The 16,711-nt window shown below is 40.5% G+C and overlaps 1 protein-coding gene across 1 annotated transcript in view; it reads right to left on the bottom strand.

Moving 5' to 3' along the window:
• Nucleotides 1–7,996: 7,996 nt before the first annotated feature.
• Nucleotides 7,997–16,711, bottom strand: part of LOC139748753 (lachesin-like) — a 255,561-nt gene continuing 246,846 nt past the window's right edge. Inside the window, exons 5-6 of the mRNA XM_071662179.1 lie at nt 15,881–16,165; nt 7,997–10,280 (exon numbers count right to left, since the gene is read on the bottom strand). Coding sequence (XP_071518280.1) covers nt 10,132–10,280; nt 15,881–16,165 — 434 coding nt within the window. The 3' untranslated portion in view covers nt 7,997–10,131. The remainder of the gene's footprint in view (nt 10,281–15,880; nt 16,166–16,711) is intronic.

Here is a 16,711-nt window from a genome sequence, read left to right as displayed (position 1 = left end):
TGTGTCTGTTTGTGTATCTGTCTCTCTCTGTCTGTGTGTTTGTTTGTGTATCTGTCTCTCTGTCTGTGTGTCTGTTTGTGTATCTGTCTCTCTGTCTGTGTGTCTGTTTGTGTATCTGTCTCTCTGTCTGTGTGTCTGTTTGTGTATCTGTCTCTCTGTCTGTGTGTCTGTTTGTGTATCTGTCTCTCTGTGTGTGTGTGTTTGTTTGTGTATCTGTCTTTCTCTGTTTGTCTGTCTGTTTGTGCCTCTTTCTTTCAGTCTGTCTGTTTGTGTGTGTGTCTGTCTGTCTGTCTGTCTGTTTGTGTATCTGTCTCTCTGTCTCTGTCTACCTGTATTTCTTGTATTTCTATCTATCCCTATGTGTCCTTCTGTCTATATATCTTTTATGTCTGTCTGTTCTGAGTGTGTCTTTGGGCACGACGGTGCGGCTCTTGAGCACGACGGTACGACCCTTGAGCACGACGGTACAACCCTTGAGCACGACGGTACGACCCTTGAACACGACGGTACGACCCTTGAGCACGACGGTACGACCCTTGAACACGACGGTACGACCCTTGAGCACGACGGTACGACCCTTGAACACGACGGTACAACCCTTGAGCACGACGGTACGATCCTTGAACACGACGGTACGACCCTTGAGCACGACGGTACGACCCTTGAGCACGACGGTACGACCCTTGAGCACGACGGTACGACCCTTGAACACGACGGTGCGGCTCTTGAGCACGACGGTACGACCCTTGAGCACGACGGTACGACCCTTGAACACGACGGTGCGGCTCTTGAGCACGACGGTACGACCCTTGAGCACGACGGTACGACCCTTGAACACAACGGTACGACCCTTGAGCACGACGGTACGACTCTTGAACACGACGGTACGACCCTTGAACACGACGGTACGACCCTTGAACACGACGGTACGACCCTTGAGCACGACGGTACGACCCTTGAGCACGACGGTACGACCCTTGAGCACGACGGTACTACCCTTGAGCACAACGGTACGACCCTTGAACACAACGGTACGACCCTTGAGCACGACGGTACGACCCTTGAACACGACGGTACGACCCTTGAGCACGGCGGGTCGTGTTCAAGGGTCGTACCGTCGTGCTCAAGGGTCGTACCGTCTTTCACAAGAAGTTAAAGGAAAGTATGATCCTTTACGTAAATTACAACATGGGTAAGAAAATAGAAAGGCATTACAGTTAAGGTATGTCATGGCCGGCGAAATTGGTTGGAATAGGTGCTTTTTTGTGTGTCTTGGGTTGGTATGTTATTGCCCAAGAAATTGGCGAAATTGGTTGGAATGGGACGCGCATTTTCTCTTGGGTCATTATCATCGTCGAAGAAATTGGCGAAATTGGTTGGAATGGGAGGTGGAATAGGGGGTGAGGGGGGGAATTGCCTATTATGCCGCGAAATGGGATTTGGATTTGCGTCTGGGAGGTCGTACATCTGTCTGTCTCTCTCTCTCTCTCTCTCTCTCTCTCTCTCTCTCTCTCTCTCTCTCTCTCTCTCTCTCTCTCTCTCTCTCTCTCTCACCGTCATATATCCCCCCCACCTAACCCCCTCCCTCCCCTCCCCTCCAGTCAATTATCTTCCTCAGTCATTACATTATTACAGGAATACATTGCCTGCTTCCCCTCCCTCACCTCCACCACACTCCTCCCCTCTCTGTCGTAATGATAATAGAGGGGGAGTGAGGGGATGGTGTGGGAGGGAGGGGGAAATGGGGAATGGGGGGGGAGAGGGTGTTTCGTCAACCCACACCCTTGGCGGTGAATGAGGAATGGACAAACGCCGGGACCTTGGATCGATCCCCCACCTCACATCTTCCAGCCCGGGGAGACGCGATACGCCAAGCAACGGCGTAAAAGAAAATGGGCAGCAAAGACAACACACACACTGTGGTAAATAAGTCCCCCCCCCTTCCCATAATACTTGAAGCGATGATGACATTGAAAAATGTCGGTCGTCATGTTATCAACGAGTTATTGTGTGGATTATGTGTGTAAGGTGATTATAAGAGAGAGAGAGAGAGAGAGAGAGAGAGAGAGAGAGAGAGAGAGAGAGAGAGAGAGAGAGAGAGAGAGAGAGAGGCGCTGGCTCTCACAGGATATACCGTGAAGTGGCATACATTAGCTTTGCAATCATGGCAGAAACTGATAATCGAACGATTATATATATATATATATATATATATATATATATATATATATATATATATATATATATATATATATATATATATATTCCTATGATGTTTGAGGACAATGTGTGGTGTGAGGTGGTTTGATCGAGTGAGTAACGTAAGGGTAAGAGAGATGTGTGGAAATAAAAAGAGTGTGGTTGAGAGAGCAGAAGAGGGTGTTTTGAAATGGTTTGGTCACATGGAGAGGATGAGTGAGGAAAGATTGACCAAGAGGATATATGTGTCGGAGGTGGAGGGAACGAGGAGAAGAGGGAGACCAAATTGGAGGTGGAAAGATGGAGTGAAAAAGATTTTGAGTGATCGGGGCCTGGACATGCAGGAGGGTGAAAGGCGGGCAAGGAATAGAGTGAATTGGATCGATGTTGTATAGAGGGGTTGACGTGCTGTCAATGGATTGAATCAGGTCATGTGAAGCGCCTGGGGTAAACCATGGAAAGTTGTGTGGGGCCTGGATGTGGAAAGGGAGCTGTGGTTTCGGTGCATTATTACATGACAGCTAGAGACTGAGTGTGAACGAATGGGGCCTTTGTTGTCTTTTCCTAGCGCTACCTCGTACACATGAGGGGGGAGGGTTGTGGTATTCCATGTGTGGCGAGGTGGCGATGGGAATGAATAAAGGCAGACAGTGTGAATTATGTACATGTGTATATATGTATATGTCTGTGTGTGTATATATATGTGTACATTGAGATGTATAGGTATGTACATTTGCGTGTGTGGACGTGTATGTATATACATGTGTATGTGGGCGGGTTGAGCCATTTCTTTCGTCTGTTTCCTTGCGCTACCTCGCAAACGCGGGAGACAGCGACAAAGCAAAAAAAATAAATAAAATAAAATATATATATATATATATATATATATATATATATATATATATATATATATATATATATATATATATATTTTATATTTTATTATACTTTGTCGCTGTCTCCCGCGTTTGCGAGGTAGCGCAAGGAAACAGACGAAAGAAATGGCCCAACCCCCCCCCCCCCATACACATGTATATACATACACGTCCACACACGCAAATATAGTATATATAAATATAAATATATTGAAGGATTGGATTGCATGGTGCTGGTTCACAGGTAATGGACATGTACCATTCCCTTTGGGGTGTAATGTTTTAATGGGCCAGGCGGACGCTGGGCGAATGGGCGGAACGTTGTGTGATGCGTCGCGGGGAGGGCACGGGAGGGGAGGGCACGGGAGGGGAGGGCACGGGAGGGGAGGGCACGGGAGGGCAGGGCACGGGAGGGGAGGGCACGGGAGGGCCCTATTTCTGCTACTACTACCACTACTACTACTCTCTTGCGTTAGTGGTTTCGGGGGGGTAGTGGTCGGGGGTATTAGTCGTTGTGTTTCTTTATATAACTATGTTGGGTCGACGTCAACTCGTAGTTATGTTGTTAATCAGTCAGTCGATCGTTTGTATAATTACCTCATTAAACAGTTTCTTAGGCAGTGAGGTATTGGATATGCTAATGAGGTAGTCATCATAGCCAGTTGTGTACATATTATGGAGATGTATATCCTAATTATATTCATCCTGAAGTATTATATTCATCGATTCATATTTACAAAGGTGAAAAAGTCACCCCTCGCCTGAGCCAGGGGCCCATTTTATCGATCAGCTCCCTATATATAGGGTGTGGATGAACGGCTAGGCTGACTGTGGGCCGATTGCCGCCGCCACCAGGGTTCGAACCCATGCAGTGCTCGACCCTGGGCGGGGACGCGGCCCACCGTCATGGTCAGCAACGCTAACCGCTCCACCAAGAGAACCTGAGGATATATGATAAAATGTGAAAACGTTTAAAACATTATATTTATAAAGAACATGGGACATACAATGAACTTTCCACATTCATATACAGAAAACGATTATCATATTTTTTTTTTTATACAGCGAGGTCAACAGAAAATGGTGTTCAATACATCAGTTTTTCCTAATGTTTACACTGAAAACGGATATTGTAATCTACAAATTTGATATATATATATATATATATATATATATATATATATATATATATATATATATATATATATATATCACTTGGAAACGTGTGCACATATGTACTTTTACATAGAAATATTGTATGTACTAAATCATCAACACGTACATACAAAATTAAATACACATATGAACGCATGTACACACACACACACACACACACACGTCATCAATGCGGCTTAATTGATGGAGTGGCTTAGGTCATTTGACCTTTGACCTTCCTTAGTTATTTGACCTTTGGTGAAGTGTATTTACCGGACTGTCATCGCCTTAATTAACGATATATGGTCATATATCAATAATGATGGTCCATCCTGTATTAGAACATCAGACACAGTTTACCCTATTTGCCCTAATTCATTATCAAAGTAATTATGCAAGCTGTTGATAAATGAATTAAAAACCTATTTCCTTTTTATAAGAAAAGATATTTTTTTCGTATTATGAATTGATAAATTTTGAGTGGGTGATTAAAATCTTTGGGAATTTTATTTTTTTTTATATTCAAAATAATGTTTAGTGTTGTGTGGTTCAATTATTGGTCTGTATGCACTGGAATTTATATTTTTTTAAATGTTCAACGTGGAATTTTGATTTTAGTTCTTTAACGGCCAACGCTAAATTGATTTTGAACGGTCAACGCTAAATTGGTTTTGAACGGTCAACGCTAAATTGATTTTGAACGGTCAACGCTAAATTGGTTTTGAACGGTCAACGCTAAATTGGTTTTAAACGGTCAACGCTAAATTGGTTTTGAACGGTCAACGCTAAATTGGTTTTGAACGATCAACGCTAAATTGATTTTGAACGGTCAACGCTAAATTGGTTTTGAACGATCAACGCTAAATTGGTTTTGAACGATCAACGCTAAATTGGTTTTGAACGGTCAATGGTAAATTGGTTTTGAACGATCAACGCTAAATTGGTTTTGAACGGTCAACGGTAAATTGGTTTTGAACGATCAACGCTAAATTGGTTTTGAACGGTCAACGCTAAATTGGTTTTGAACGATCAACGCTAAATTGGTTTTGAACGGTCAACGCTAAATTGGTTTTGAACGGTCAACGCTAAATTGGTTTTGAACGATCAACGCTAAATTGATTTTGAACGGTCAACGCTAAATTGGTTTTGAACGATCAACGCTAAATTGGTTTTGAACCGTCAACGCTAAATTGGTTTTGAACGATCAACGCTAAATTGGTTTTGAACGGTTAATGCTAAATTGGTTTTGAACGGTCAACGCTAAATTGGTTTTGAACGATCAGCGCTAAATTGGTTTTGAACGGTCAACGCTAAATTGGTTTTGAACGGTCAACGCTAAATTGGTTTTGAACGGTCAACGCTAAATTGGTTTTGAACGATCAACGCTAAATTGGTTTTGAACGGTCAACGCTAAATTGGTTTTGAACGGTCAACGCTAAATTGGTTTTGAACGATCAACGCTAAATTGGTTTTGAACGATCAACGCTAAATTGATTTTGAACGATCAACGCTAAATTGGTTTTGAACGATCAACGCTAAATTGATTTTGAACGATCAACGCTAAATTGATTTTGAACGATCAACGCTGATTTTGAACGATCAACGCTAAATTGATTTTGAACGATCAACGCTAAATTGGTTTTGAACGGTTAACGCTAAATTGGTTTTGAACGGTCAACGCTAAATTGGTTTTGAACGATCAACGCTAAATTGGTTTTTAACGGTCACCGCTAAATTGGTTTTGAACGGTCAACGCTAAATTGGTTTTGAACGGTCAACGCTAATTTTTCGTTTCATATCGGTCAGCGTTCAATGATTTTTGGTGACCAAGATTGGAGAGCATTGTTTTACCCATATATATATGTTTTTACCGTACATATTCGCCATTTCCCGCGTTAGCGAGGTAGCGTTGAGAACAGAGGAATGAGTCTAAGAGGGAAAAATCCTCACTTGGCCCCCTTCTCTGTTCCTTCTTTTGGGAAAGTAAAAACTGGAGAGGAGGAATTCAAGCCTCCCCTCCATATATATATATATATATATATATATATATATATATATATATATATAAAATACTTAGAAATACTTAGAAAAGCAAATGGATTTGTATGTAGCATTTATGGATCTGGAGAAGGCATATGATACAGTTGATAGAGATGCTCTGTGGAAGGTATTAAGAATATATGGTGTGGGAGGAAAGTTGTTAGAAGCAGTGAAAAGTTTTTATCGAGGATGTAAGGCATGTGTACGTGTAGGAAGAGAGGAAAGTGATTGGTTCTCAGTGAGTGTAGGTTTCCGGCAGGGGTGTGTGATGTCTCCATGGTTGTTTAATTTGTTTATGGATGGGGTTGTTAGGGAGGTAAATGCAAGAGTTTTGGAAAGAGGGGCAAGTATGAAGTCTGTTGGGGATGAGAGAGCTTGGGAAGTGTCAGTTGTTGTTCGCTGATGATACAGCGCTGGTGGCTGATTCATGTGAGAAACTGCAGAAGCTGGTGACTGAGTTTGGTAAAGTGTGTGGAAGAAGAAAGTTAAGAGTAAATGTGAATAAGAGCAAGGTTATTAGGTACAGTAGGGTTGAGGGTCAAGTCAATTGGGAGGTGAGTTTGAATGGAGAAAAACTGGAGGAAGTGAAGTGTTTTAGATATCTGGGAGTGGATCTGTCAGCGGATGGAACCATGGAAGCGGAAGTGGATCATAGGGTGGGGGAGGGGGCGAAAATTCTGGGGGCCTTGAAGAATGTGTGGAAGTCGAGAACATTATCTCGGAAAGCAAAAATGGGTATGTTTGAAGGAATAGTGGTTCCAACAATGTTGTATGGTTGCGAGGCGTGGGGCTATGGATAGAGTTGTGCGCAGGAGGATGGATGTGCTGGAAATGAGATGTTTGAGGACAATGTGTGGTGTGAGGTGGTTTGATCGAGTAAGTAACGTAAGGGTAAGAGAGATGTGTGGAAATAAAAAAAGCGTGGTTGAGAGAGCAGAAGAGGGTGTTTTGAAATGGTTTGGGCACATGGAGAGAATGAGTGAGGAAAGATTGACCAAGAGGATATATGTGTCGGAGGTGGAGGGAACGAGGAGAAGAGGGAGACCAAATTGGAGGTGGAAAGATGGAGTGAAAAAGATTTTGTGTGATCGGGGCCTGAACATGCAGGAGGGTGAAAGGAGGGCAAGGAATAGAGTGAATTGGAGCGATGTGGTATACCGGGGTTGACGTGCTGTCAGTGGATTGAATCAGGGCATGTGAAGCGTCTGGGGTAAACCATGGAAAGCTGTGTAGGTATGTATATTTGCGTGTGTGGACGTATGTATATACATGTGTATGGGGGTGGGTTGGGCTATTTCTTTCGTCTGTTTCCTTGCGCTACCTCGCAAACGCGGGAGACAGCGACAAAGTATAATAAATATAAATAAATAAATATATATATAGGGGATAGGGGAGAAAGAATACTTCCCACGTATTCCCTGCGTGTCGTAGAAGGCGACTAAAAGGGAAGGGAGCGGGTGGCTGGAAATCCTCCCCTCTCGTTTTTTTTTTTTTTTTTTTTTTTTTTTTTCCAAAAAAGAAGGAACAGAGAAGGGGGCCAGGTGAGGATATTCCCTCTAAGGCCCAGTCCTCTGTTCTTAACGCTACCTCGCTAACGCGGGAAATGGCGAATAGTTTGAAAAAAAAAAAAAAATATATATATATATATATATATATATATATATATATATATATATATATATATTACGTGAATTTAACATCATAAAAGACGTTAAATTGGCTTTGTTAAATCTTCTATGATGGTTTAATCTTATAATGATTAACATATTGAGCATAATGAGTGATGTCGTGAGCAGGATTATTCCACCTTTATTGAGTAATAATGATTAATCTCTTGATTAACATGAGGCATCCCATGTGATGCCTTAATACATTAAGCACCGTGATTAATAACACCCCCCCCTTGAGCACCGTGATTAATCTTAGGTTCATGATTAATGTCCCGTACCGTGATTAATCAATTGCGTGATTAACCCACTGGGTACCATGATTATCTCTGTTCGATTAATCAATTGCGTGATTAACCCATTGAGTCATGATTAACTCTGTTCGATTAATCAGTTGCGTGATTAACCCATTGAGTCATGATTAACTCTATTCGATTAATCAATTGCGTGATTAACCCATTGAGTCATGATTAACTCTATTCGATTAATCAATTGCGTGATTAACCCATTGAGTCATGATTAACTCTATTCGATTAATCAATTGCGTGATTAACCCATTGAGTCATGATTAACTCTGTTCGATTAATCAGTTGCGTGATTAACCCATTGAGTCATGATTAACTCTGTTCGATTAATCAGTTGCGTGATTAACCCATTGAGTCATGATTAACTCTATTCGATTAATCAGTTGCGTGATTAACCCATTGGGTACCATGATTAACTCTGTTCGATTAATCAATTGCGTGATTAACCCATTGGGCGCCATGATTATCTCTGTTCGATAAGTCACGACTTAAGTGCGATGATTTACCGCAATTAATCATTTGATTACCATGATTAATATTCCGGATATCGTTATCAAAAGTCTCGTGTCTAGAAGCTTTATATAAATACAGTAACAACCTTTTTCCCTTAACAACCTTTGCGTATAATTTTTTCCCCTTAACAACCTTTGCGTATAAATTTTTTCTTAACAACCTTTGCGTATAATTTTTTTCTCCTTAACAACCTTTGCGTATAATTTTTTCTCCTTAACAACCTTTGCGTATAATTTTTTTCTCCTTAACAACCTTTGCGTATAATTTTTTCTCCTTAACAACCTTTGCGTATAATTTTTTCTCCTTAACAACCTTTGCGTATAATTTTTTCTCCTTAACAACCTTTGCGTATAATTTTTTTCTCCTTAACAATCTTTGCGTATAATTTTTTCCCCTTAACAACCTTTGCGTATAATTTTTTTCTTAACTTTGCGTATAATTTTTCCCCCTTAACAACCTTTGCGTATAATTTTTTTCTTAACAACTTTGCGTATAATTTTTTCCCCTTAACAACCTTTGCGTATAATTTTTTTCTTAACTTTGCGTATAATTTTTTCCCCTTAACAACCTTTGCGTATAATTTTTTTCTTAACAACTTTGCGTATAATTTTTCCCCTTAACAACCTTTGCGTATAATTTTTTCCCCTTAACAACCTTTGCGTATAAATTTTTCCCCTTAACAACCTTTGCGTATAATTTTACCTTTAACAACCTTTGCGTATAATTTTACCTTTAACAACCTTTGCGTATAAATTTTTCCCCTTAACAACCTTTGCGTATATTTTTACCTTTAACAACCTTTGCGTATATTTTTACCTTTAACTACCTTTGCGTATAGATTTTCCCTTAACAATCTTTGCGTATAAAATTTTTTCCCATTAGCAACCTTTGCGTATAAATATTTTCCCTTAACCTTTGCGTATATATAATATAATTCTTAAACCCGTTCTGATGTTAATGAATGACACAATAATAGAGAGAGATAAATAGATGATGAATATCACCATTTACGTAGTGATTTAAAATGCCATTCGATTCACAAATTACGTCTTTAAATCCACACACTCAGATATGTGGTGTGAACTAACGACGCAAATATGTAGTAACCGCGTCAATTACGTCGATTTTCCTGTACCCATAAAATTTGGAAATTAATGTTTGAAAACATAGACACAAGAGAGGTCGTTCGTACGTCAGACAAAAGGGCGCGAAAACTGGTCACAAATACCCTGGAAAATAAGTACCCTATGTACATGTTATTAATTGAAGTTTATAATTCTCCATAAGACACATACAGTATTATGTATATATATATATATATGTTTATATACAAATGGTGTTTGTAAATTTTTTTTTTTTATTTCTTAAAATTAATTCTCATCGAGATGCGTCTGCGTCCATTAGGAGTATAAACAAACACGAGCCAATCAGGAGCGGCGTCGTGGAGGAAGGGGAGGAGCCAGCGGCCGGCAGCTGCTCTGATTCGTCGCCGCCGTGGCCGTTGTGCAGGGCTGCATGTTTTTCCTCTGCAGTTTAAAGAAAAAAAAAATTAATTACGAATGTTAGAAATAATGTTTAAGTATGTTTACATATATTAAACATAGATATATTCCTGTAAAAAATGAATATATATATATTTATGAATTTAAAAAATATGTTTAAAGAATATACATTATTTATTTTTTTTTTTAATTTTCCAAAAGAAGGAACAAAGAATTGGGCCAGGTGAGGGTATTCCCTCAAGGCCCAGTCCTCTGTTCTTAACGCTACCTCGCTAATGCGGGAAATGGCGAATAGTTTGAAAGAAAAAGAAAGATATATATATATATATATATATATATATATATATATATATATATATATATATATATATATATATATATTTATGAAGAATGTGTGGAAGTCGAGAACATTATCTCGGAAAGCAAAAATGGGTATGTTTGAAGGAATAGTGGTTCCAACAATGTTGTATGGTTGCGAGGCGTGGGCTATGGATAGAGTTGTGCGCAGGAGGATGGATGTGCTGGAAATGAGATGTTTGAGGACAATGTGTGGTGTGAGGTGGTTTGATCGAGTGAGTAACGTAAGGGTAAGAGAGATGTGTGGAAATAAAAAGAGCGTGGTTGAGAGAGCAGAAGAGGGTGTTTTGAAATGGTTTGGGCACATGGAGAGAATGAGTGAGGAGAGATTGACCAAGAGGATATATGTGTCGGAGGTGGAGGGAACGAGGAGAAGAGGGAGACCAAATTGGAGGTGGAAAGATGGAGTGAAAAAGATTTTGTGTGATCGGGGCCTGAACATGCAGGAGGGTGAAAGGAGGGCAAGGAATAGAGTGAATTGGAGCGATGTGGTATACCGGGGTTGACGTGCTGTCAGTGGATTGAATCAAGGCATGTGAAGCGTCTGGGGTAAACCATGGAAAGCTGTGTAGGTATGTATATTTGCGTGTGTGGACGTATGTATATACATGTGTATGGGGGGGGGGTTGGGCCATTTCTTTCGTCTGTTTCCTTGCGCTACCTCGCAAACGCGGGAGACAGCGACAAAGTATAAAAAAAAAAAAAAAAAAAAAGAATATATATATTTATGAACGTAAAAGATAAATTAAATATATCTTATAAATACATTAACGAATGTAGACAAGATATAGATATGCTTATGAATATTGTAAAGGATTATAGGCATGAATTTATATGAAAATAAAAAGAAACGATGTCACTCAAAGTTGTATGTCGGAAAATAGTATATTTGTGAAAGTTGCGTTAAGTTATAGAAGATTAAGCGTACGGCTAAATTGTGTTTCTTAGAAGTCTAAAGTTTGTATATATATATATATATATATATATATATATATATATATATATATATATATATATATATATTCCTATGAGTCCACGGGGGAAATGAAACACGATAAGTTGCCAAGTGCACTTTCGTGTCATTATCACATCATCAGGGGAGAGACAAGAAAGAAATATAAAAGTCAGTTTCTGGTATGAATAGTCAAAGTTATGCAAATACAAAATCAAAGATAATCGTAAAATGGGCTGTAAACTTTATGAATATATTGAAATAAATTTCTCAGAATTATACAAGAAAGACATTGAAGTCTACCAAATTGACAGGAAATATGATATATATGATATATATGATCGAAACTAGAAATTAAAGAATTTTGGTTTAGGAAATAAGTGAGTGAAAACGACATTTCGTAACAGACTTCCAAAGTCGTGTTTAGAATCGAAAGAAGGAGAGACTGGGGGGGGGGGGGGTTAGTATGGAAGCCAGGTTGTAAAAGTGGATGATGAAAGTGGTGGCCATATACAACATGAAATGGTATATAGAGAGTGTGTGTTGTAAGAATAGACAAAGAAAAGATTCAATTTGAAAAGTATAGTTGAGGGTTGACTTCATCAATGTGGGGGAATTACACAGAGAGGAAATGTTAATATAATGTTAGTATAATGTATGTTAATGCTAAAATCCTAAACTCCTGTTTTGACTGGAAATCCAGTCCAGTGGTTCAAATGGAATGGCTAGGCTGGTCTGAGGTGGTCCTCCCCCTCCCCCCCCTCTCCCCCTCTCGCCCTCCAGCTGGAAGGTTCAAAGAGTTTGTTTACATTTGGCTCCATGGTGGCCTTGCTGGAAAGCGGACTTTGATTAAGCCGGATCAATCACTGAGTGCTGTACTAAAGGGGGGGGGGGGTGATTAAAAGGGATCAATCTGAGTAATTGATTGGAAGGGGCGATTATAAAAGGGATCAATCTGAGTAATTGATTGGAAGGGGTGATTATAAAAGGGATCAATCTGAGTAATTGATTGAAGGGGTGATTATAAAAGGATCAATCTGAGTAATTCATTGGCAGGGGTGATTATAAAAGGGATCAATCTGAGTAATTCATTGGAAGGGATGATTAAAAAGGGATCAGTCTTAGTAATTCATTGGAAGGGGTGATTAAAAAAGGATCAATCTGAGTAATTGATTGGAAGGAGTGATTATAAAAGGGATCAATCTGAGTAATTGATTGGAAGGGGTGATTATAAAAGGGATCAATCTGAGTAATTGATTGAAAGGGGTGATTATAAAAGGGATCAATCTCAGTAATTCATTGGAAGGGGTGATTATAAAAGGGATCAATCTGAGTAATTGATTGGAAGGGGTGATTAAAAAGGGATCAATATGAGTAATTAATTGGAAGGGATGATTGAAAGGGGATCAATCTGAGTAATTGATTGGAAGGGGTGATTAAAAAGGGATCAGTCTGAGTAATTGGAGGGGTGATTAAAAGGGATCAATCTGAGTAACTGATTGGAAGGAGTGATTAAAAAGGATCAATCTTGAGTAATTCATTGGAAGGGGTGATTAAAATGGATCAATCTAAGTAATTCATTGGAAGGGGTGATTAAAAAGGGATCAATCTGAGTAATTGATCGGAAGGGGTGATTAAAAAGGGATCAATCTGAATGATTGATTGGAAGGGATGATTATAAAATGGATCAATCTGAGTAATTCATTGGAAGGGGTGATTATAAAAGGGATCAATCTGAGTAATTGGAGGGGTGATTAAAAGGGATCAATCTGAGTAATTGATTGGAAGGGGCGATTATAAAAGGGATCAATCTGAGTAATTGATTGGAAGGGGTGATTATAAAAGGGATCAATCTGAGTAATTGATTGGAAGGGGTGATTATAAAAGGGATCAATCTGAGTAATTGATTGGAAGGGGTGATTAAAAAGGGATCAATCTGAGTAATTGATGGAAGGGGTGATTATAAAAGGGATCACTCTGAGTAATTGATTGGAAGGGGTGATTAAAATGGATCAATATGAGTAATTGATTGGAAGCGGTGATTAAAAGGGATCAATCTGAGTGATTGATTGGAAGAGGTGATTAAAAAGGGATCAGTCTGAGTAATTGATTGGAAGGGGTGATTTTAAAGGGATCAATCTGAGTAATTGATTGGAAGGGGTGATTAAAAAGGGATCAGTCTGAGTAATTGGTTGGAAGGAGTGATTAAAATGGATCAATCTGAGTAATTCATTTGAAGGGGTGATTAAAAAGGGATCAATCTGAGTAATTGATTGGAAGGGGTGATTAATAAGGGATCAGTCTGAGTAATTGATTGGAAGGGGTGATGAGAAAGGGATCAATCTGAGTAATTGATTGGAAGGAGTGATTAAAAAGGGATCAGTCTGAGTAATTGATTGGAAGGGGTGATTAAAAGGGATCAATCTGAGTAATTGATTGGAAGGGGTGATGAGAAAGGGATCAATCTGAGTAATTGATTGGAAGGAGTGATTAAAATGGATCAATCTGAGTCATTCATTTGAAGGGGTGATGAGAAAGGGATCAATCTGAGTAATTGATTGGCAGGGGTGATTAAAAAGGGATCAGTCTGAGTAATTGATTGGAAGGGGTGATTAAAAGGGATCAATCTTAGTAATTGATTAGGAGTGATTAAAAGGGCTCAGTCTGAGAAATTGGAGGGTTAATTAAAAGTGATTAATCTGAGTAATAGACTAAAGGGTGATTAAAAGGGATCCGTCTGAGTAACTGGCTGAAGTAGATGATTAAAAGGGATATGTCTGAGTAATTGACTGGAGGGGTATTTAAAAGGGATCAATATAAGGAATTTGCTGAAGAGGTGATTAAAAGGGATCAATCTGAGTAATTGACCGAAGGAGTGATTAAAAGGGATCGATTTGAGTAATGTGTTGAAGGAGTCTGAGTAATTGAGTGAAGGGGTGATTATACAGGATCTATTAATAATTTACTAAGGGTGTGATTACATGGGATTAATCAATGAGTAATTTACTGAAGGGGTGATTACACGAGGTGAATCAGTGACTAATTATCATGCGGAAACAAATACTCAGAAAATGGGAATCGCAATACCCACAGAAAACGCAGTGTGTAATGCACTCAGCGTCTCTGTTGACAAGTTTGGTCACTAAAAAAGAATAAGAAAATCATAACCTGTGAAGTTATTATAATCCATATGATTATAGGTCATCAAAAGGTCACATAGGTTATAGGTCATGGTAGTTATAGGTCAAGTCTATACACAGAGACAGTACAGGCTATTAACCTGTAATTAAAATTAAGCTGTATGAGAAGATGTCTAGGATTAATGATTATAAATAATCCACCTTAGATTATAGAGTGCAAGGGTATAGACATGAATTATAGGTTTAGAGTGTATTACTTGTTACCAGTAAAATCAAAAGTTAGATTATAGAAATCAAGTTAGCACAGATGATAGAATTGTCATTTATTTTGGATCAAATGGTATTATAGTTAGTGTGTGTGTGTGTGTGTGTGTGTGTGTGTGTGTGTGTGTGTGTGTGTGCGTGTGTACGTGTGTGTGTGTGTGTGTGTGTGTGTGTGTGTGTGTGTGTGTGTGTGTGTCAGTGTGTCAGAGAAATAGATCTATCTATTCCACCATTCGTCTATCCATCCATCCATCCGATCACTCTAGCCACCACAACCATCCACCAAGTCCACAAGTCCTTCTCAATAACCAGTCCAAACACCCCCGCGCACGTCGCTCCCCGTATACCACCACCACCACCTCACCAGCCATAAAAACCAGTCCAAACACCCGCGCACGTCGCTCCCCGTATACCACCACCACCACCTCACCAGCCATAAAAACCAGTCCAAACACCCGCGCACGTCGCTCCCCGTATACCACCACCACCACCTCACCAGCCATAAAAACCAGTCCAAACACACCCGCGCACGTCGCTCCCCGTACACCACCACCACCACCTCACCAGCTTTAAAACCAGTCCAAACACACCCCCGCGCACGTCGCTCCCCGTATACCACCACCACCACCTCACCAGCCTTAAAACCAGTCCAAACTCACCCCCGCGCACGTCGCTCCCCGTATACCTCCACCACCACCTCACCAGCCATAAAAACCAGTCCAAACACACCCCCGCGCACGTCGCTCCCCGTATACCACCACCACCACCTCACCAGCCATAAAACCAGTCCAAACACACCCCCGCGCACGTCGCTCCCCGTATACCACCACCACCACCTCACCAGCCATAAAATCCAGTCCAAACACACCCCCGCGCACGTCGCTCCCCGTATACCACCACCACCACCTCACCAGCAACGATGTGTAAGGTCACGTTGGCCGGGTGGGCCATCTGCGGCTCACAACGGTAGTCGCCCGCGTCGTTCCAATTGACGTCCGGGATAACGAGCGAACTACCGTAGTGGTGCCTGACGACCCTGAGCTCCCTCCTGGGCATGTAGTTGACCATGGTGTTATTGTGGAACCAGAAGATGTACGTCGGGGTCTGGGTGGCGTGCTCCAGGCCACAGTGCAAGCGGAGGCGCGAGCCCGTGTGGGCGTGTACTTCGGGCGCCCCCTGGATCACTGCCCGGGCCTCTGCAAGCAGTGAAATGGCACTGTTAGAAGACCAGTTGTCTCTCTCACACACACACACACACACACCCCTCGTGTGCCACAGGGGGTCAAGGGTGGACCTGTTGTTAATGGCACTGTAATGGTCATTCCAAGTTATCATGGTAGTTAAGACGCCCATCATTAGCACGTAAATGATAGCTAATGACCATATGAGCACTGTAGTCATAGCTGATAACTATATAAGCAGTGAAATTATAGCTAATAACTGGATAATCAACACACAATTAGTAACTGTTTACAGTCATCACTGAATGCCAACACTGTATCACTGCTACTATAATTATCACTGCACCTACTGCCTCTATAATTATCACTGCAACTACTGCCTCTATAATTATCACTGCACCTACTGCCTCTATAATTATCACTGCAACTACTGCCTCTATAATTATCACTGCAACTACTGCCTCTATAATTATCACTGCAACTACTGCCTCTATAATTATCACTGCACCTACTGCCTCTATAATTATCACTGCACCTACTGCCTCTATAATTATCACTGCC

Source organism: Panulirus ornatus, chromosome 5 (assembly GCF_036320965.1).
Source record: "Panulirus ornatus isolate Po-2019 chromosome 5, ASM3632096v1, whole genome shotgun sequence".
Taxonomy (NCBI): domain Eukaryota; kingdom Metazoa; phylum Arthropoda; class Malacostraca; order Decapoda; family Palinuridae; genus Panulirus; species Panulirus ornatus.
This window is presented reverse-complemented; position numbering and strand designations above follow the sequence as displayed.